Source organism: Cherax quadricarinatus, unplaced genomic scaffold (assembly GCF_038502225.1).
Source record: "Cherax quadricarinatus isolate ZL_2023a unplaced genomic scaffold, ASM3850222v1 Contig2607, whole genome shotgun sequence".
Lineage (NCBI taxonomy): Eukaryota > Metazoa > Arthropoda > Malacostraca > Decapoda > Parastacidae > Cherax > Cherax quadricarinatus.
In genome coordinates, this window is record NW_027197633.1 from 22861 (window position 1) to 46014 (window position 23154).

The 23154-nt window shown below is 40.0% G+C and overlaps 1 protein-coding gene across 1 annotated transcript in view; it reads right to left on the minus strand.

Annotated features, from left to right (window-relative positions):
* LOC138851888 (RNA cytidine acetyltransferase-like) overlaps positions 1–23154 on the minus strand; it is a 49761-nt gene that overhangs the window by 21084 nt on the left and 5523 nt on the right. The window contains exon 2 of the mRNA XM_070081407.1: positions 11703–11928. Within this exon, the coding sequence (XP_069937508.1) occupies positions 11703–11928 (226 nt within the window). The remainder of the gene's footprint in view (positions 1–11702; positions 11929–23154) is intronic.

A 23154-nucleotide genomic window follows, 5' to 3' on the forward strand; every position in this document is an offset into this window, starting at 1 on the left:
AGTACATGCACAATATATACTGTGCATGTACTACTCTACTATTGTGCATGTATCTTTCTCTTTGTGTGTAGGAAAATGTATATTTCATGTGGTAAAATTTTTTTTTTTTCATACTTTTGGGTGTCTTGCATGGATTAATTTGATTTCCATTATTTCTTATGGGGAAAATTCATTCGCATAACGATAATTTCACATAACAATGAGCTCTCATGAACGGATTAATATCGTTATGCGGGGGTCCACTGTATAGCCTTGCGATTCGTAATTTGCTTCACCATTCGTCGGTTACCTGGAACATGCGCATCCGCACCACACAAAGGCGCCCCACACACCATTCCCAGCCAGTGTGGCATTGTTCATTGGCGAGTGGCCATCACCCCATGCATTTATATGATACATTTCATAATATTCCATTCTTTTTTATGCTTGCAACTGCTAAATAAGCCACCATGGGCCCAAAGAAAGCTTCTAGTGCCAGCCCTTTGGTAAAGAATGTGAGAAACATGATAGAATTCAAGAAAGAAATCACTGCAAAATATGAAAGTGGCATGCATGTGGCCCATCCTGCCAGGATGTATGGGAAGCCCCATACATCCATCACTTCCATTGTGGTGATGACAAAGGAAATCATGGAATCTGTTGTTGCTCACAAAAAAGAGATCACAAATACTCAAAGATGTTCAGAATTTGTTGTTGGTGTGAATCAACCAAAAACAGTTAGCAGGAGATAGTGTTATGCAGTCGATACTTTGTGAAAAGGCAAGGCAGTTGCATGCCAATCTCGTAAAGAAAATGCCTGGAACGAGTGCTGGTGTTAGTGAATTTAAGGTCAACAAAGGCTGGTTTGAGAGATTTAAGAAGCATACGCAGTGTGGTAAGGCATAGCGAGGCTGCAAGTTCTGACAAATGTGCAGCTGAAAAATTCGTGTAGGAATTCAAGGACTCTGTAAAGGCTCAAGGATTCGTCCCCAACAAGACCTTCATCTGCAACAGCAACAGATCACAGCTCAGAAAACTGCATCAGAGAAGGAAGAGAAGAGATGGAAGAACGTGCCTTCTTCAAAGATTAAGGACATTTGTGCAAAGTGAACTGAGGTGCAAACTTTTGTGGAGGAACATCACCCTGACAAAGCTGTTGCAAGCTGTGTCAGCAACATGCACAATGACAATGTCTAATCTCATTTTAGGCAAATTTTAACCCTTTCAGGGTTCGTGCCGTAGTTCTATGGCCCTGAGTTCTGGATCCAAACCGTAGTTCTACACCATGAGCTCAGCTCACTCAGATAAGCTGTGAGCGGTAAATTTGGGCCTAGATATGAGAGAATACATCTATGTGGTAAGTGTGCACCACATAAAACAAATCCTGCATCACACAGTGCATGAGAGAACAAAAACTGAGACTGTAATTTTGGATTAAAACAGCGAATTTGCGGTGCTTTATTGTAGGTTTTTTATAGTTGTATTTGCGATTTCTTGGCCTCATTTGATAGAATGAAAGATATATTACAAAAATAGAGATGATTTTAATTGGTTTTAGTATTGGAAATGACTTGAAACTGAGCTCAAAGTAGCAGAAACGTCAAATTTTTGCTGATGTTCAAGAGTAAACAAATCACATCACTCGTCCAATAAATGTCAGCTGGTGGGTGTTATGTGCGTTCACAAATGCGCTGATATTATTTATACAATTATTGCAAAATTGCATACCAGTAATCTTCCATTTTTTGGTTTAAATAAAAATTCATTATGTGAATAAAAAATCAAAATGAAATTCATTTGTAAAGCCTGAAAACATAACTAATGAACAGTGCCAGGAATGCCTGCATTGTTTATTCTGGACCCTATTTTGAAATGGGAATATTTTGAACTTTGTGTTAAATTGGTCAAATTACCAATTTCTGATCACTTTATTGGGTAGTTGAAACAGTTGACTTGGTGATTTCTTGCGCTCAATTTATAAAAAAGAAGTAATGCTAGCAAAATGGGTAAGAATTTGGTCGACTGGAATAATGTAACTGGCCCAAAATGTGAGTCACACTTCGCAAAATCGCCAATGCGCAAATATCGCTGACACATCAAAATTCGTGAGAGCATAATTTTGTCACCACCAAATTTTGTACTCTTTATCTTATTACCATCAGAAGAAGATTCTCTACTACTCCATAAGAAAAAATAATTTTTTTTTTTTTTTTTTAAATTCTTGGACCCTGTGGACATGTCTCAGATTCTGGGTCTGGACACTGAAAGGGTTCAAGAGATACTAGAAACAGAGCTCTCTGGAACAATTTTTTGAGCAACTGGGGTCCAGTGACTCTCAAGCTAGTCCTAGTGGCATTAACCCTTTCAGGGTCCGTCCCGTAGATCTACGGCTTTACGTTCAGGGTCCAAACCGTAGATCTACGCCATGAGCTCAGCTCACTCTGATAAACTGTGAGTGGTACATTTGGGCCTAGATATGAGAGAATACATCTATGTGGTATGTGTGCACCACATAAAACAGATCCTGCAGCACACTGTGTATAATGAGAGAAAAAAAATGAAATCATGATTTTTCGATTAAAACAGCAACTTTGCAGTGTTTTTTCGTATGTTTTTTATAGTTGTATTTGCGATTTCTTGGTCTCATTTGATAGAATGGAAGACATATTACAGAAATAGAGATGATTTTGATTGGTTTTAGCACTGGAAATGGCTTGAAACTGAGCTCAAAGTAGCGGAAATGTTAAATTTTTGCCGATATTCAAGAGTAAACAAACGACCTCACACGTCTAATACACGTCAGCTGGTGGGTCTAATATACATTCACAAATATGGTGATGATATTTATACAATTATTACAGTATTGCATAACAGTAAATCTTCTATTTTTTGGTGTGAATAAAAATTCATTATGTGAATAAAAAATCAAAATGGAATTTATTTGTAAAGCCTCAAAATATAACTAATGAACAGAGGAAATGTTAGTTTAGTGCCAGGAATGCCTACATTGTTCATTCTGGACCCTATTTTGAAATTGGAATATTTTGAACTTTGTGTTAAATTGGCCAAATTAACAATTTCTGATCACTTTATTTTGTAGTTGAAACAGTTGACTTGGCGATTTCTTGTGCTCAATCGATAGAATAGAAGTAATACTAGTGAAATAGCTAAGAATTTGGTTGATTGGAATAATGTAATTGGCCTAAAATGGGAGTCAAAGTCGGCAAAATCGCTGATTCGTAAATATCGCTGACACATCAAAATTCGCGAGAGCATAATTTCGTCAATTTTCCACCAAATTTCGTACTTTTTGTTTTATTACCTTCACAAAAAGATTCTCTACGATTTCATAAGAAAAAATAACAAATTTTTTTTTTTTAAATTCTTGGACACTGGTGCGTGACTCCAGATTTGGGCCTTGGACCCTGAAAGGGTTAAAAAACAAAGATGGGAAGTAACCCCGGATAAAGACTTGGTACCTAAAGTCTTTATGGAATGGGATTTGCCTTCCAAACAATAGTGTAACTTTTCCATCCTCTTCCCTCCTCCCATCTTCCGTACACCAACAAGAGTCTTCAATAAAGGTAAGTGTGATGTTATTATTGTTTTATACTTGATGAATCATCGTTTTCTGTATGTAAATCTATATTTAACGTAAAAAAATATTTTTTGTTAATATGTACTTTTGGGTGTCTGGAACGGATTAATTGGATTTACATTATTTCTTATGGAGAAAATGGTTTCGCCATTCGTAAATTTTGCCTTTTGTCAGATTCTCTGGAACGGATTAATTACAAGATTCGAGGGTCCACTGTATTAACATTCTAACATTTATGTGCACACATTTAGGCACTGGTCACGTACATAGAGTTGTTACAGTCTCTGCAAGTTTATAAAACACTTCTCCATACACAACTATATTATACACATTTTTTTTTTTTCAACAAGCCAGCCGTCTCCCACCGAGGCAGGGTGACCCACCGAGGCAGGGTGACCCACCGAGGCAGGGTGACCCAAAAAAGAAAGAAAATCCCCAAAAAGAAAATACTTTCATCATCATTCAACACTTTCACCACACTCACACATTATTACTGTTTTTGCAGAGGTGCTCAGAATACAACAGTTTAGAAGCATACACATATAAAGATACACAACATATCCCTCCAAACTGTCAATATCCCAAACCCCTCCTTTAAAGTGCAGGCATTGTACTTCCCATTTCCAGGACTCAAGTCCGACCATATGAAAATAACCGGTTTCCCTGAATCCCTTCACTAAATATTACCCTGCTCACACTCCAACAGATCGTCAGGTCCCAAGTACCATTCGTCTCCATTCACTCCTATCTAACACGCTCATGCACGCTTGCTGGAAGTCCAAGCCCCTTGCCCACAAAACATCCTTTACCCCCTCTCTCCAACCCTTTCGAGGACAACCCCTACCCCGCCTTCCTTCCCCTATAGATTTATATGCTTTCCATGTCATTCTACTTTGATCCATTCTCTCTAAATGACCAAACCACCTCAACAACCTCTCTTCTGCCCTCTGACTAATACTTTTATTAACTCCACACCTTTTCCTAATTTCCGCACTCCGAATTTTCTGCATAATATTTACACCACAGATTGCCCTTAAACAGGACATCTCCACTGCCTCCAACCGTCTCCTCGCTGCTGCATTTACCACCCAAGCTTCACACCCATATAAGAGTGTTGGTACTACTATACTTTCATACATTCCCTTCTTTGCCTCCGTAGATAACGTTTTTTGACTCCACATATACCTCAACGCACCACTCACCTTTTTTCCCTCATCAATTCTATGATTAACCTCATCCTTCATAAATCCATCCGCCGACACAACTCCCAAGTATCTGAAAACATTCACTTCTTCCATACTCCTCCTCCCCAATTTGATATCCAATTTTTCTTTATCTAAATCATTTGATACCCTCATCACCTTACTCTTTTCTATGTTCACTTTCAACTTTCTACCTTTACACACATTCCCAAACTCATCCACTAACCTTTGCAATTTTTCTTTAGAATCTCCCATAAGCACAGTATCATCAGCTAAAAGTAACTGTGTCAATTCCCATTTTGAATTTGATTCCCAAAAATTTAATCCCACCCCTCTCCCGAACGCCCTAGCATTTACTTCCTCTACAACCCCATCTATAAAAATATTAAACAACCATGGTGACATTACACATCCCTGTCTAAGACCTACTTTTACCGGGAAGTAGTCTCCCTCTCTTCTACACACCCTAACCTGAGCCTCACTATCCTCATAAAAACTCTTTACAGCATTTAATAACTTACCACCTATTCCATATACTTGCAACATCTGCCACATTGCTCCTCTATCCACTCTATCATATGCCTTTTCTAAATCCATAAATGCAATAAAAACTTCCCTACCTTTATCTAAATACTGTTCACATATATGCTTCAATGTAAACACTTGATCTACACATCCCCTACCCACTCTGAAACCTCCTTGCTCATCCGCAATCCTACATTCTGTCTTACCTCTAATTCTTTCAATTATAACCCTACCGTACACTTTTCCTGGTATACTCAGTAAACTTATTCCTCTATAATTTTTACAGTCTCTTTTGTCCCCTTTCCCTTTATATAAAGGGACTATACATGCTCTCTGCCAATCCCTAGGTACCTTCCCCTCTTTTATACATTTATTAAACAAAAGTACCAACCACTCCAACACTATATCCCCCCCCTGCTTTTAACATTTCTGTCATGATCCCATCAGTTCCAGCTGCTTTACCCCCTTTCATTCTACGTAATGCCTCACATACCTCCCCCACACTTACATTCTGCTCTTCTTCACTCCTAAAAGATGGAATACCTCCCTGACCAGTGCATGAAATTACTGCCTCTCTTTCTTCCTTAACATTTAAAAGTTCCTCAAAATATTCTCGCCATCTACCTAATACCTCCATCTCCCCATCTACTAACTCCCCTACTCTGTTTTTAACTGACAAATCCATACTTTCCCTAGGCTTTCTTAACTTGTTTAACTCACTCCAAATTTTTTTCTTATTTTCATTAAAATTTCTTGACAGTACCTTTCCCACTCTATCATCTGCTCTCCTTTTGCACTCTCTCACCACTCTCTTTACCTTTCTTTTACTCTCCATATACTCTGCTCTTCTTATAACACTTCTGCTTTGTAAAAACCTCTCATAAGCTACCTTTTTCTCTTTTATCACACCCTTTACTTCATCATTCCACCAATCACTCCTCTTTCCTCCTGCCCCCACCCTCCTATAACCACAAACTTCTACCCCACATTCTAATACTGCATTTTTAAAACTATTCCAACCCTCTTCAACCCCCCCACTACTCATCTTTGCACTAGCCCACCTTTCTGCCAATAGTCGCTTATATCTCACCCAAACTTCCTCCTCCCTTAGTTTATACACTTTCACCTCCCTCTTACTTGTTGATGCCACCTTCCTCTTTTCCCATCTACCTCTTACTCTAACTGTAGCTACAACTAAATAATGATCCGATATATCAGTTGCCCCTCTATAAACATGTACATCCTGGAGCCTACATATCAACCTTTTATCCACCAATACATAATCTAATAAACTACACATATCTACACATAAAATGTGTGTCTGAACTATGCTTGGCACCTTATTGTGTGTGCACAAACATAACATCTCTTCTAAGCCCATTTTATCTTTTCTGTGGCAGGAAGTGTTGTTAGGAAATGATCAACTTCAAACAAGAGGGTATTCAATAATCACCTCTCAGCTATATTTCCGGAGTCCTGAGCATCACTTTTGGTCATTATAATTTTTAAACCAAAGAACTCCTCACTGGTTCCATAATTATCATTGTTGGAGCAGTCAATGGGAATGAAACTCATTCATTTTGCCTGGGAGTGAGGTCTTTGCATCCACTTGATATGTAAACAGGGTGAAATAAATACATATAGCATTCCCACAAAGCACTACAAGGGCCCCGAAATTCTGCATAATGCGCACAATGATCATGCAGATCCATTCTCTCATATGTAGGCCTACCAAGCTTCTCTTACTATATTGAAAGTCGCTAGAATTTGGGCATAGATCTATGTTGGGGACCCTTTCATCAATGACATAGTTCTATGTGATGGAAACTGAAAGGATTACTGAACAGAGAAAATGTTGTTTTAGTGCTGGGAATGTCTATATTGTTTATTTTGCATTCTATAAATTGGTATTGTTTTTATTTTGTGTAAAATTGGTCAAATTACCAGCTTCTGGCTGCTTTAAAGGGTAGTTGTAACAGTCAAATACAGTGGACCCTTGGTTTTCAAGCTTAACCCATTCCAGAGCCATCGGCCAAAACCAATATCGGCCAAAACTGAAACCATTTTCTCCATAAGAAATAATGTAAATGGAATTAATCCATTCCATACACCCAGAAGTATCAACAAAAAATTTTTTTTATCTTAAATATACATTTAAATGCACAAAAGAATGAACATTAAACATGACACTTACCTTACCTATGTATTGTGCCAAAACAAAAGCATTCACATTGCTAAACTCACAAACTAGTATTTGTCACTTAGTATTTAGTCAACTTACTCCACAATGTGTTATATTTTAGGGTTAAGAATTAATCTAAGTTTTCCCGAAATGCCTAGCCATGCTAGGTGTTCTAGTGGCCCCCTCTGTAATTAGTATTTTACTACATGTAAACCACACAATAATCAAAATCTGTAAACCCTGTATTGTAATCCTTATAGAGAATAAACTTTGATTTGATTTGATTTGAAGGCTGTTGTTGCTGGAAGGAAGGCAGGGATGAAGGGAGAGGGAAGATAGATTATTGTTAGGAAGGGAAATCCCCCCCGTAAGGACTCTAGGTACCAAGTCCTTAACTGGGGTCACTTCCCTCCTTTGTTTTTTACTGTCACTAAGACCAGCTTGAGAGTCACTGGACCCGAGCTGCACAAAATATCTGTCTAGAAAGGTCTGTTTCTGGTGTCTCTTTAAGATTTGCCTAAAATGGGACATGGCATTGCCTTTGTAAAAGTCACCAGCACGGATTGCAACAGCTTTCTCAGGGTGATGTTCCTCCACAAATGAATGCACTTTAGTCCACATTGCACAAATCTCCTTAATCTTTGAAGAAGGCACCTTCTTCCATCTCTCTTCCTTCTCCTCCTCTGAAGCAATTTCCTCAGCTGTGGTCTGTTGCTGTTGCAGATGAAGCTCTTACAGCTCATCAGTGGTTAGCTCTTGATTGTGGTCCTCCACCAACTCTTCCACATCCTGGCCACTCACATCTAGCCCCATGGAATTCCCCAATGCCACAATTGATTGCACAACAGGTGTAGGGTCGGCAGGGTCAGCCTCAAACCCTTCAAAATCCTTCTTTTGGACACAATCTGGCCACAATTTTCTCCAAGCAGAGTTCATCATCCTGGAAGTCACTCCCTGCCAAGCCTTACCTATAAGGCCTATGCAGCGGAAAATATTGAAGAGATTCTTCCAGAACTCTCTTAGGGTCAATTCAGTGTCCGAGGTTGTCAAAGCACCTCTGAAACATTGCATTGGTGTACAGTTTTTTTGAAGTTTGCAATTCTCTGCTGATCCATGGGCTGGAGGAGAGGAGTGGTGTTAGGAGGTAAAAACTTCACTGTTATAAAACTGAATTCCTCAGACAATTGGTCTTCCAAGTCTAGAGGATGAGCAGGAGCACTGTCCATTAACAGGAAACACTGGAGTGGCAATTTCTTATCCAGGAGTATTTTCTCACACTCGGGCCAAACACTTCATTAAACCATTCCAGGAAAATTTTCCTTGTTACCCATGCCCTGCTGTTTGCCTTTCACATCACACACAATTTACTCTTGGCAACACTGCTTTCCTTGAACACTCTGGGATTTTCAGTGATACCGAGTAAAAGGCCTCACTTTGAAATCCCCACTAGCATTACCACACAACAAGAGAGTTAGCCTGTCTTTCCTAGGTTTGTGTCCTGGCAGTGCCTTTTCCTCCTGCATGATGTAGGTCCTCTTTGGTATTTTCTTCCAAAAGAGGCCTGTTTCATCACAACTGAACACTTGTTGGGGCTGAAATTTTTCAGACTCTACATAACATTTGAATTCCCGCATGAATTTTTCAGCCGCTTGTTTGTCTGAATTGGCACCCTCACCGTGCCTTACAACACTGTGTATGCAACTTCGCTTCTTGAAATTTTTGAACCAGCCTTCACTGGCCTTGAATTCACTTTCATCACCACTTGTTTCAGGCAGTTTCTTTATGAGATCCTTATGCAACTGCCCTGCCTTTCCACAAATAATTGACTGCACAACACAATCTCCTGCTAACTCTTTCTCTCTGATCCATGCCAACAACAATTTCTCCACTTCTTCAAATGTCTGGGATCTCTGTTTGTTTATTGCATTCATCCCATTCGCAACATCAGCTTCCATAATTTCTTTTCTCTGTTACAATGGAGCTGATTGTTGATGGCGACTTCCTGTACATCCTGCCGAGTTCAGCAATGCGTATGCCACTATCATATTTTCTTAGGATTTCTTTTTTCAGTTCTAAGGTGTTCGTCACTTTCTTTACCAAAGCACTGGCACTAGGAGCTTTCTTTGGGGCAATGGTTGCTTATTTAGCAGTCACACACGATAAACAAGTGGCAAAAACAATGGATTATTATAAAATGTTTCGTATGACCTGGTAGGATATGTTCACTGACTGAGAAAGAATGCTACACTGGCTGAGAATGTGTGCGGGAGGCGGCTTTGTCTGCACACTGGGGACTGGATAGGTTCCGTACGATTGATGAAAACAGAGGTAATTGACGAAAACTAAAGCCAAAAAACGACAATAAAAGTCGGCCAAAACCAAAATCAGCAATAACCAAAATCGACAAAAACCAAGGGTCTATTGTAGGTGGTTTCTTGTGAACAACTGATAAAGTGAAGGCATATTAGTGAAAGACCTAACAACTCGGTCAACTAGAGCAATGGAATTGGTATAAAATAAATTTGGTTTAAAGTGGGTGAAATCACTGATGCATAACTTGCAAGGAGACCACTAACTTTGTGGCTACATCATTACATAAGTTTTCCATGAAATTTTGTACTTTTGGTACCATTACCTCCAGAAAAATATTCTCTACCATTTCAGAAGAAAAAATACATTTTTTTTTTTAAATGGACACTGAGAGAAATATTAATTTGGGGGTCTTTACAGTGAAATGGTTAAGTAACATTTAAGCATAAGGGGTAGTTTGCCCATAATACATCACATAAATAACAAAAAAAGGCACAATACCGTGACTGGAACGATACACAAATAACCTGCACACAAAAGAGAGGAGCTTACGACGTCATCGTAAGCTCCTCTCTTCTGTGTGCAGGTTATTTGTGTACATCACATAATTAGTGGCTTTCTTCTGTTCCTACCAATGTTTTATTATATGTAAACTACATTATTTGTAACAAATAAAGAAATAAAAATTGTACTGTATTCTATATTCTTCATAGGGATATAGGGAATAAAATTTGGGAAGTGCATGGAGTACTTGGGATGATGGAGCTGACCAGAGATGTGAGGTGGCAAGTACAAGCAAGTAAAGGAGGTTTTGTGGGTAAGGGGCTTGGACTTCCAGCAAGCGTGCGTGAGCGTGTTAGATAGGAGTGAATGGAGACGAATGGTACTTGGGACCTGACGATCTGTTGGAGCGTGAGCAGGGTAATATTTAGTGAAGGGATTCAGGGAAACCGGTTATTTTCATATAGTCGGACTTGAGTCCTGGAAATGGGAAGTATAATGCCTGCACTTTAAAGGAGGGGTTTGGGATATTGGCAGTTTGGAGGGATATGTTGTGTATCTTTATGTGTGTATGCTTCTAGACTGTTGTATTCTGAGCACCTCTGCAAAAACAGTGATAATGTGCGAGTGTGGTGAAAGTGTTGAATGATGATGAAAGTATTTTCTTTTTGGGGATTTTCTTTCTTTTTTTGGGTCACCCTGCCTCGGTGGGAGACGGCCGACTTGTTGAAAAAAAAAAAAAAAAAAATTAGTAAAAGGACACAAGTGCAACTAATGTCGTATTTTATTACGGCAACGTTTCGCTCTCCAGGAGCTTTATCAAGCCATTACAGCTTGATAAAGCTCCTGGAGAGCAAAATGTTGTCACAATAAAATGTGACATTACTTGCACTTGTGTCTTTTAACCTAGCATATTGTCAGTAATTCTACCAACATTAATATATTAATAAAGGATGAGTGATGACAAGACTGTAAAACAGACATACAAGAATATAGCACAGGGGGTTCAGGGTGATGACTAGATAATCTATACCATGGAACAAGAAAGTGGACAATTAATTCAGGAATATATCTCATGAGAGTATTGTGGAGGATTACTTCAGGAATGTCTTGTGATAGCATTGTGGAGGATTACTTCAGGTCCAAATGATCCAAGTCGGACCGACACATCGTCGTAAGCTCCTCTCTTCTATGTGCAGGTTATGTGTGTATGTTTCTGGAATGTCTTTGTGATAGTACTGTGGAGGATTACTTCAGGAATCTTTCTCATAACAGTACAAGTGTCAAAAGAAAGTAAGACCTGTGTGTCATGATCATGGAAGATCTTGGGGAAAGTTAGGACAAGAGACATGGCACAATAAAATAGATAAGAATGATAGTATCATTACCATTAGTTACTACTCACCTGGTCTAGTGTTTTGCAGCAACCAACAAGTTGAGGAAGAGGTTTTTCACCATCCTCAAGGCTCTTCTGCAGCTCCAGCAGGCCAGCCTGAGAAGCCTCCACCTCAGCCAAACGTGTGTTACTCACTGCATCAACCGGCCCACAGAGAGGTGGCAGTTCAGGAGTGATTTCAACTCGGTCATTCAAAATCAAACAAGATTTACACCAACCCAAGGAAATCACAAACCTGCCAGAGAAATAATTAAATATCAAATTCTGTTATAGCTGCCTGAAAATTGTCATAACATTTGAATTACCACCCAAACAACTGCTAAGTTAATACTGAGTAATTATGCAGTCATCTGGCTATCTATAAGACAACCAAGTAGTATATTGAAACACAATGACCTCAGAGTTGAACGACTCACCTGCCATGGGTTCGACAACCACCCATTCTGTGATTTTAAACAGGTTTCTTAACAAATGAAAATAAAAACGATATATTTTTGAAAAGTTCTTTATCTTCTTTCTTACTTTCAACACACCGGCTGTATCCCACCGAGGCGGGGTGGCCCAAAAGAAAAAACGAAAGTTTCTCCTTTCAAATTTAGTAATATATACAGGAGAAGGGGTTACTAGCCCCTTGCTCCCGGCAATTCAGTCGCCTCTTACGACACGCATGGCTTATGGAGGAAGAATTCTGTTTCACTTCCCCATGGAGATAAGAGGAAATAAACAAGAACAAGAACTAGAAAGAAAATAGCAGAATACCCAGAGGGGTGTGTATATATATATGCTTGTACATGTATGTGTAGTGTGACCTAAGTGTAAGTAGAAGTAGCAAAACGTACCTGAGATCTTGCATGTTTATGAGACAGACAAAAGACACCAGCAATCCTACCATCATGTAAAACAATTACAGGCTTTCATTTTACACTCACTTGGCAGAATGGAAGTACCTCCCTGGGTGGTTGCTGTCTACCAACCTACTACCTAGGAAAGTTCTTTATATATTTTTCATATTTCTTAAAAGCACTGTAAACCTTGATACACTGTATATAAATTATTTTAAAATTACTTATTAAAGTTGTGGAATATTTTAAGTTACTATGTATCAAATAATGTATGAATGAATGGATTTGACAAATAAAGACAGAAGAGGAGAGTTACATATAAGATAGTGAGTTGGAGGTAGTGGGAAGATAGAGGGAATATTTTAAGGAACTGTTAAATGTTGATGAAGACAAGGAGGCAGCGATTTCCTTCATTGGCCAGGTAGGTATAATATCATTTACGAGTGATGAAGAGCCAGATGTGAGAGTAGGGAAGGTGCATGATGCAATGGGTAAAATGACAGGGAGTAAGGCAGCTGGATTTGATGGGATCAAGACAGAAATGTTAATAGCAGGTGGGGATATAGTTATGGAGTGGTTACTACTTTTGTTTAATAAATCCATGAAAGGGAGGCAGGAATCTAGGGGTTGGCGCACACACACACACACACACACACACACACACACACACACACACACACACACACAGAGAGAGAGAGAGAGAGAGAGAGAGAATGAATGAATTATAGATCCTTGAAACAATAATCTCAGGACAAATGACAGAGTTTTCTTTGACTATCACTCACTACTTTGTGATCGTCAATATGGCTTCAGGAAAGGTTACTCTGCTGCTGATCTGTTGTTAAACCTCTCCACTAAGTGGCACCAGTCACTAGATGAATCCAAAGTCAGCTGTGTGGTAGCACTGGACATTGCTGGCGCTTTCGACCGGATGTGGCACCAGGGCCTCTTAGCAAAACTTCAAGTACTGGGAATTGCAGGCTCTATGTTATGTCTCCTCAGTGATTACCTTCATGGTAGAAATTTAAGTGTAGTTCTCAATGGAACGGAATCAGCAAGACATCCTACTGGGGCAAGTGTTCCACAAGGAAGCGTGCTGGGACCATTGTTATGGAATGTCTACTTCAACGACCTTCCTCATCTCGTCCCAGAATCACATGCATATGCAGACGACTGTACACTGACATTCACTTATCCAAGAGAAGAAATGCCAGCTGCTCTAAGCTACATCAATCACCAGCTGAGAGCTATATCAGCTTGGGGAAATAGATGGCAAGTAACATTTGCACCTGAGAAAATGCAAATGATGATCGTCTCTTGGCACCATGATGGTAATGTTGGTGCAATAGTAAGGATGAATGGGAGGATGTTGGCACCTGGAGAAGAAGTTGATATCCTTGGGGTGAAATCTGACTCCAAACTAACCATGAAGAACCATGTTGTAAATCTTGCAAACAAGGCAGCCAGGAAGCTTACAGCACTTCGCCGTATCTCGCATCTGCTTGACAGTAGGGGTTGCAAGATTCTGTACGAGGCACAAGTAAGCTCACACCTTGAGTATGCTCCACTTTCTTGGTTTGCCTGCCCCCCCTCTCATCTGCAACTGCTTGACAGAGTAGAGAACAGAGCAAGATGTCTCATCTCTCGCCTGGACCCATCCTGGATAGATCTGTCATTTTAGCAGAGCCTTCAACATAGGAGGGATGTGGGTGGCCTTACTGTTATGTACAAGGCCAATATTGTCAAAGTACCACACTTGGATCCACTTCGAGGACAGCGTGAAACAAGCTTTTATGCCACAAGACGGGCAGAAAGCAGCAACTTCACTCTGGCTGTACCTTCTCCAGAACATCACTCCATCTGAGATCATACATACCCAGGATGACTCGAGTATGGAACACATTCATACAGCATAATGATGTCAACGAGATAAAGTCAGTTTCAACTACCCAATAACGTTGTCAGAATTTTGCAATTTGGCCAATTTCACGAAAATTAAAAAAATATGGCAATTTCAAAATAAGGTCCAGAATGAACAATGCAGACATTCCTGGCTCTAAAATAACATTTTCTTTATTCATCAGTCATGTCTCCAGGCCCCTCTGATATTACTCTTGCTTTCTATTTTGAATTTTTATTCAAACACAATGTTACACCAGAAATATCCCCGGGAAGCACCCTGGCTCAACAGGTACATACCAGGGAAATAATGAGGTTTTGTGAAAAGTACTCTTTAACCCTTTGAGGGTCGACAGGCCCTCTCCGAAACTCGTTCTCAGGGTCGGCCAAATTTAAAAAAAAAAAAAAATTATTTTCTCTTATGAAAAGATAGAGAATCTTTTCCCGATCATAAAGACACCAAAAGTTTGAAATTTGATAGAAAACTTACGGAATTATGCTCTCGCAAAGTTAGCGGTCTCGGCGATGTTTACGCATCGGCGATTTTGCCCACTTTGAGCCCCATTTTCGGCCAATTTCACTGTACTAGTCAACAAAAAACATGAATATTTCGCTAGAACTCCATTTTTTCTATCGAATGTGTGCAAGAAACCACCCATTTATGAAATTTAACTATCCAGTACAGTGGTCAGAATTTAGCAATTTTGCCAATTTCACACAAATTTCAAAAGATGCCAATTTCCGAATAGGGTCCAGAATAAACAAGACAGACATTCCTGGCACTAAAATGATATTTCCTCTAGTCATTAGTCACGTCTCAAGGCCCCTCTTATATTCTTTTGCTTTCCACTTTGAATTTTTATTCTCACAAAAAATATAAGATTTACTGTTATGCAGACTACTGCATTAGTGTAAAAAATGGTATAAATATTATTGGTGCACTTGTAAAAGAATATTAGACTCACCAGTTGACGTGTATTACACGCTTGGCACGATTTGTTTACTTTTGAAGTTTGGTAAAAATCGAACATTTCTGCTACTTTGAGCTCAATTTCAAGGCACCTTTCATTGTAAAACCAGTCAAAATCATCTCATTTTCTGTAATATGTCTTCCATTCTATAAAATGAGACCAAGAAAACTAGAATACAACAATAAATACCATACGAAAATACACTGCAAAGTCGCTGATTTATTAAAAAAAATGGTCAAAGTTTTTTTTTTCTCATTATGCACTGTGTGCTGCAGGATTTTTTTAGACTGTGCACACTGACCACATAGACCCATTCTTTCATATGAAGGCCTACCAGCTTTCTCCCACTAGATTTGAGGCCGCTAGAATTTATGAGTACTAGTACGTCAAAAACCCCTACGCGTAAAACGTACTAGTACGACCAAAACCCTCAAAGGGTTAAACCAACAGGTAACTGATCCCACTAGAAATGAAAATACCCTGGATTTGATATTCACAAACAACAAGGAACTGATCAGAGACATAACAGTTTCCAAAACTATTTCCTCTGATCATAACATCATAGAGGTTCAAACTAGTATTAACTCAGGGGTAGGAAACTGCATCGCTAAAGTTAGAGACGGGATGTTCAGTAAGTTTAATTTTAACAACCATAGAATTTTTTTTTTTTTTTTTTTTTCAACAAGTCGGCCGTCTCCCACAGAGGCAGGGTGACCCAAAAAAGAAAGAAAATCCCCAAAAAGAAAATACTTTCATCATCATTCAACACTTTCACCACACTCGCACATTATCACTGTTTTTGCAGAGGTGCTCAGAATACAACAGTCTAGAAGCATACACATATAAAGATACACAACATATCCCTCCAAACTGCCAATATCCCAAACCCCTCCTTTAAAGTGCAGGCACTGTACTTCCCATTTCCAGGACTCAAGTCCGACTATATGAAAATAACCGGTTTCCCTGAATCCCTTCACTAAATATTACCCTGCTCACACTCCAACAGATCGTCAGGTCCCAAGTACCATTCGTCTCCATTCACTCCTATCTAACACACTCACGTACGCTTGCTGGAAGTCCAAGCCCCTCGCCCACAAAACCTCCTTTATCCCCTCTCTCCAACCCTTTCGAGGACGACCCCTACCCCGCCTTCCTTCCCCTATAGATTTACATGCTTTCCATGTCATTCTACTTTGATCCATTCTCTCTAAATGACCAAACCACCTCAACAACCCCTCTTCTGCCCTCTGACTAATACTTTTATTAACTCCACACCTTCTCCTAATTTCCACACTCCAAATTTTCTGCATAATATTTACACCACACATTGCCCTTAAACAGGACATCTCCATAGAATTAACTGGGAAAAAATAAAGCAAGAGCTATCATACATACACTGGGAATCAGACATGAGCGACCTAAATCCTCACCAGTGCCTAGAGAAGCTGAATACAGAAGCATACAAAGTATGTATGAAACATGTACCATTGAGGAAACCCAGAGGAAGATCAGATATAGAGAGAGAGCGTAGGAGATGGTACAGAAGAATAAAACGGGTTACTGAACTGCTTAAAAACACAAATATGCTACAACAGAGGAAAGATAGACTTAGCAGAGAGATCACTGAATTAGAGCAAAAACTTGGGATGTCATACCTCACAGAAGTACAAAGGGAACAAAAGGCCATACAGGATATTGCAAGAAACACAAAATATTTCTATTCCTACACAAAATCCAAGCTAAGAACTACCTGTAGAATTGGACCACTACTGAGAGGAGATTCATATACTGACGATGAACAGGAAATGAGTGAAATCGTAAAAGAACAGTATGAGTCGGTGTTCAGCAACCCACTAAATGACAGCAAGGTAGAAAATGCAGAAATATTTTTCACTCCAGAAGAAGGCCATACAGACCAACTAACTGACATTAGTACAAATCCCATAGATTTCGAAAAAGAAATGGAAAACATGCCCGCTCACTCAGCACCTGGACCAGATTCATGGAATGCTCTATTTATAAAGAAGTGCAAAGTACCACTAGCACGAGCCCTCAGTATTCTTTGGAGAAAGAGCTTACATCTAGGTGAAATACCGGAGGCCTTAAAGAGTGCAGACATAGCTCCTTTGCACAAGGGAGGTAGTAGAGCACTAGCTAAAAATTACAGACCAGTAGCCCTAACCTCTCACATCATAAAAATCTTCGAAAGAGTGATGAGACGGCAGGTTACAAATTTCATGGAGCAGCACAACCAATATAACCTAAACCAGCACGGTTTTAGAGCAGGACGATCATGTCTGTCACAGCAGCTGAACCATTATGACAGAATTACGGAGGCACTGGAAGACGACCAAAACGCAGATGTGATTTACACAGATTTTGCAAAGGCGTTTGACAAATGTGATCATGGAGTGATAGCGCACAAAATGAAGGCCATGGGCATTACAGGGAAGGTAGGCAGATGGATTTTCGGTTTCCTAACACACAGAACACAAAAAGTAGTAGTGAACAATGCAAGATCCAACATGACTCAAGAAATCGTAATGACACGATTGCAAATAAACCATACCCCCAGCCGGGATTGAACCCGCGGTCATAGAGTCTCAAAACTCCAGCCCGTCGCGTTAGCCACTAGACCAGCTAGCCACAATAAGATTCATCCAACTAGGTATATTTCTACATCATAGGAAAGTTAGCACAGGCACCTCTGTGACCACAAATGCATTTGTGGTCACAGAGGTGCTTATAAGTTAAATGATGTAGAACTTAGCCATACAGATTGCGAAAAGGACTTGGGGGTTATGGTGAGCAGCAACCTTAAACCAAGACAACAATGCCTAAGCGTACGTAATAAGGCAAATAGATTACTGGGATTTATATCAAGAAGTGTAAGCAACAGAAGTCCAGAGGTCATACTGCAGCTTTATACATCATTAGTAAGGCCTCACCTAGATTATGCAGCTCAGTTCTGGTCTCCGTATTACAAAATGGACATAAATTCGTTGGAAAACATTCAGCGTAGGATGACTAAATTAATACATAGCATTAGAAATCTTCCTTATGAAGAAAGATTGAAGACTCTTAAGTTACATTCACTTGTTAGACGAAGAATGAGGGGAGACCTGATCGAAGTGTATAAGTGGAAGATAGGTATTAATAAAGGGGATATTAATAAGGTCTTGAGGATGTCTCTCCAAGAGAGAACCCGCAGTAATGGATTTAAATTAGATAAGTTTAGATTTAGAAAGGACATAGGAAAGTATTGGTTTGGAAATAGGGTAGTTGATGAGTGGAACAGTCTACCTAGTTGGGTTATTGAGGCTGGGACTTTGGGTAGTTTCAAATCTAGGTTGGATAAATACATGAGTGGGAGGGGTTGGATTTGAGTGGGACTTTCACATCAGAGCTTATTTCTTGGGTGGCATTGAAAATTGGGTTGGGCAAATGTTTTGTTAGTGGGATGAATTGTAAAGGACCTGCCTAGTATGGGCCAGCAGGCCTCCTGCAGTGTTCCTCCTTTCTTATGTTCTTATGTTAAAAGCTCAGTGCCCCAAGGCACTGTCCTGGCACCTCTGCTGTTCCTCATCCTCATAGCAGACATAGACAAAAACACCCGGCACACTTTTTTATCATCATTTGCAGATGACACTAAAATAAGCATGAAAGTCACTATGGTAGAGGACACTGAAAAAGTACAGGAAGACATAAACAGGGTTTTCCAGTGGGCAGTGGAAAACAACATGACGTTCAATGGTGATAAGTTCCAGCTGCTTAGGTATGGAAAGAATGAAGAACTCAAAAGGAGCACTATATACAAAACTCAAGAGGGTCACTAAATAGAACGTAAGGAACACGTAAAAGACCTAGGAATAATTATGTCAGCGGACCTTTCTTTTACAGACCATAACAAGACAAAGATCACGACAGCCAGGAAGATGACTGGGTGGGTATTGAGAACTTTCAAAACAAGGGAAACAATACTGATATCGGTGACACTCTTCAAATCGCTAGTGCTCCCTCACTTAGAATATTGCTCAGTGCTGACAGCCCCATTCAGGCCAGGAGAAATATTTGAGCTGGAACAAATACAAGAGATCGTTTACGGCTCACATTGAGCCAGTAAAGCACCTAAACTACTGGGAATGCCTGCAAGTCTTGAACATGTACTCATTGGAGCAGAGGAGAGAGAGGTACATGATAATGTATACCTGGAAGGTACTCGAGGGCTTGGTTCCAAATCTGCACACTGCCATAACAACATACTGGAGTGAGAGATATGGGAGGAAGTGTAAAACAAACCCAGTGAGGAGCAGGGGTGCAGTGGGGACAATAAGGGAACACTGTATCAATATCCGGGGTCCCAGACTTTTCAATATCTTACCAGAAGATATCAGAAACATGGCTGGAACAAGTGTTGAAGCCTTCAAGAGGAAACTAGACATGTATCTTCACCAGGTGCCAGATCAAACAGGTTGTGATGGATATGTGGGGCAGCAGGCCTCCAGCAACAACAGCCTGGTTGACCAGGCGAGCACCAGATGAGCCTGGCCCATGGCCGGGCTCAGAGAGTAGATATACTCTCAAAATTCTTCAAAGGTATATCAAAGGTAAGGTAAACAAAAAAATAGAAGATTTACTGTTATGCAGACTACTGCAATACTGTAATAATTGTATAAATTATGTCAACCCATTCATGACTGCATATCAGAATGACTAGTTGGACATTTATTGGACATGACATCATTTGTTTACTTTTGAACATCGGCAAAAATCAAACATTACCCCTACTTTGAGCTCCATTTCCAGGTTCTTTTTATAGTAAAACCAATCAAAATTACCTCTATTTCTATACAACCATAAATACTATACGAAAATAGACCACAAAGTCGGCATTTTAATTAAAAAAAAAACGGTCAGTTTTTTTCTCATTATGCACTGCGTGCTGCAGGATTTTTTTTATATGGTGCACACTGACCACACAGACCCATTCTCTCACATGTGGGCCTACCAGCTTGCTCCTGCTTGATTTGAAGTCGCTAGAATTTATGAGTACATGTATATATACGTCAAACACGGTACCTCGTAAGATGTATATATATGACTGAAACAGTCAAAGGGTTAATTCTCCTCATTAACTTCACATCATCTGCAAACAGGGACACTTCTGAGTCTATCCCTTCCATCATGTCGTTAACATATACCAAGAATAGCACTGGTCCCAGGACTGACCCCTATGGGACCCCACTTGTCACCGGTGCCCACTGTGATACCTCATCATGGACCATGACTCGCAGTTGCCTCCCTGTTAGGTATTCTCTGATCCACTGCAGTACCCTTCCTGTTATACGTGCGTGTTCCTCTAGCTTCTGTACTAATCTCTTGTGAGGAACTGTGTCGAAGGCTTTGCAGTCCAAGAAAAAATGCAATCAACCCACCCCTCCCTCTCGTTTCTTACTTCAGTTACCTTGTCATAAAACTCTAGTAGGTTTATGACACATTATTTGCCTTCCATGAATCCATGCTGGCTGCTGTTTATAATCTTGTTCCGTTCCAGGTTCTCCACCACTCTCCTCCTGATGATCTTCTCCAAGACTTTGCATACTATACAGGTCAGTGACACTGGTCTATAATTTAGTGCTTCATTTCTGTCTCCTTTCTTAAAGATGGAGACTACATTTGCCTTCTTCCATACTTCAAGTAGTTGCCCAGTTTCAAGGGAAGTGTTGAAGATTTTGATTAGTGGCACACGTAGTGTCTCTGCTCCCTCTCTAAGGACCCAAGGAGAGATGCTGTCCGGTCCCACCGCCTTTGAGGTATCAAGGTCACTTAGGAGCTTCTCCACCTCCTCTTCAGCTGTGTGTAATTCATCCAACACTTGTTGGTATATCCCTTGTTGACGTACCCCACTGTTTTGTCTTCCCAGTGTCCCTTCAGCCTCCACTGTAAATACTTCCTGAAATCTCACATTGAGCTCCTCACATACTTCCTGGTCATTTCTTGTGAGCTCCCCACCTTCTTTCCTCAGCCTCATTACCTGGTCCTTGACTGTTGTCTTCCTCCTGATGTGGCTGTAGAGTAGTTTCGGGTCAGACTTGACTTTCGATGCTATGTCATTTTCATACTGCTGCTGCGCTTCCCTCCTTATTTGTGCGTACTCGTTTCTGGCTCATTGACTAATCTCTTTATTTTCCTGAGTCCTTTGCCTTCTGTACTTTTTCCATTCTCTACAGCACTTAGTTTTTGCCTCCCTACACCTTGTCCAACATATACAGGTGAGTCCTTCACACCAGGTGAGAACATGTTATAAAACAAGAGGAGTATAATTCACACCAGGTACATTAAAAGGGTTTCCAATAAGGATACGTATCAGTACATGGTAGTAAGACACAAAAAGCCACCATTTGCACACTGAAGGTTTCTTCTGATCTGGTTGCAACACACTTATTTTTTTTTCTAGCACGCTGGTCGTTTCCCACTGAGGAAGGTGACCCCAAAAGAAAGAAAAGCCCAAAAAGAAAGAGAAAATTTTCATCATCATTCAACACTTTCGCCATCATTCACACATAATCACTGTTTCTGCAGATGTGTCCAGACATGAAAGTTTAGATGTCACTCCAAACAGCCAATATCCCAAATCCCTACTTTAAAGTGCAGGCATTGTACTTCCACAAATAACAAAAAAAAGGCACAATACCGTGACTGGAACGATACACAAATAATCCGCACATGGAAGAGAGGAGCTTACGACGACATTTCGGTCCGACTTGTACAGAAACGTCGTTGTAAGCTCCTCTCTTCTATGTGTGGGTTATTTGTGTATTGTACTTCCACCTCCAGGACTCAAGCCCGGCTAAATAGTTTCCCTAAGTCCCTTCGCAAAATACTACCCTGCTCACACTCCAACAGCTTGTCACATTCCAAAAAATCATTTGTCTCCATTCACTCCTTTCTAACACACTCATGCATGGTTGCTGGAAGTCCAAGCCCCTCACCCACAAAACCTCCTTTACCCCCCTCCCTCCAACTTTCCTAAGACGACTCCTACCCCGCCTTCCTTTCCCTACAGATTTATACACTCACCAAGTCATTCTACTTTGTTACATCCTCTCTGCATTTGCTACACTTTGCTACACTTCTGGATGTAAGAACCTTTTAAGCTTAGGACTGGGATTTAGCAAATCAAGAATAATCTACTGTATACTGGCGCATTTTTAGTGCTGCTTCACATAAATATAGCACGTTTATTAGCTCATTTTAGGCATGAGTCTAGTGCTATTTGAAAATTTAGGCATGAGTCTAGTGCTATTTGAAAATTTCATTGGCAACCCTGCCAGCCAGCTGTATCAGTGGTAAACAAATGCAGAACAAACCATCAACATGTGTGTTTTTACAAGTAATGCCTCAAATTTAACCCTTTCACTGTCCAGACTCACAATCCAAAACTTGTCCACAATGTCCAAGAATTTAAAAAAAAAATTATTTTGTTTTTTATGAAATGGTAGAGAATGTTTTTCTGAAGGTAATACAACAAAAAGTACGAAATCTCATGGAAAACTGACGAAATTATGCTTTCATGAATTTTGCTGCATTAGCGATATCTAAGCATCGGCGATTTTGCCCACTTTGAGTCCTGTTTTAGACCACTTACACTGTTCCAGTTGACCAAATTTTTAGTTATTTCACTAGTATGTCTTCCATTTTATCGACTGAGCACAAGAAATTGCCCAACCAACTATTTCAACTGCCCAA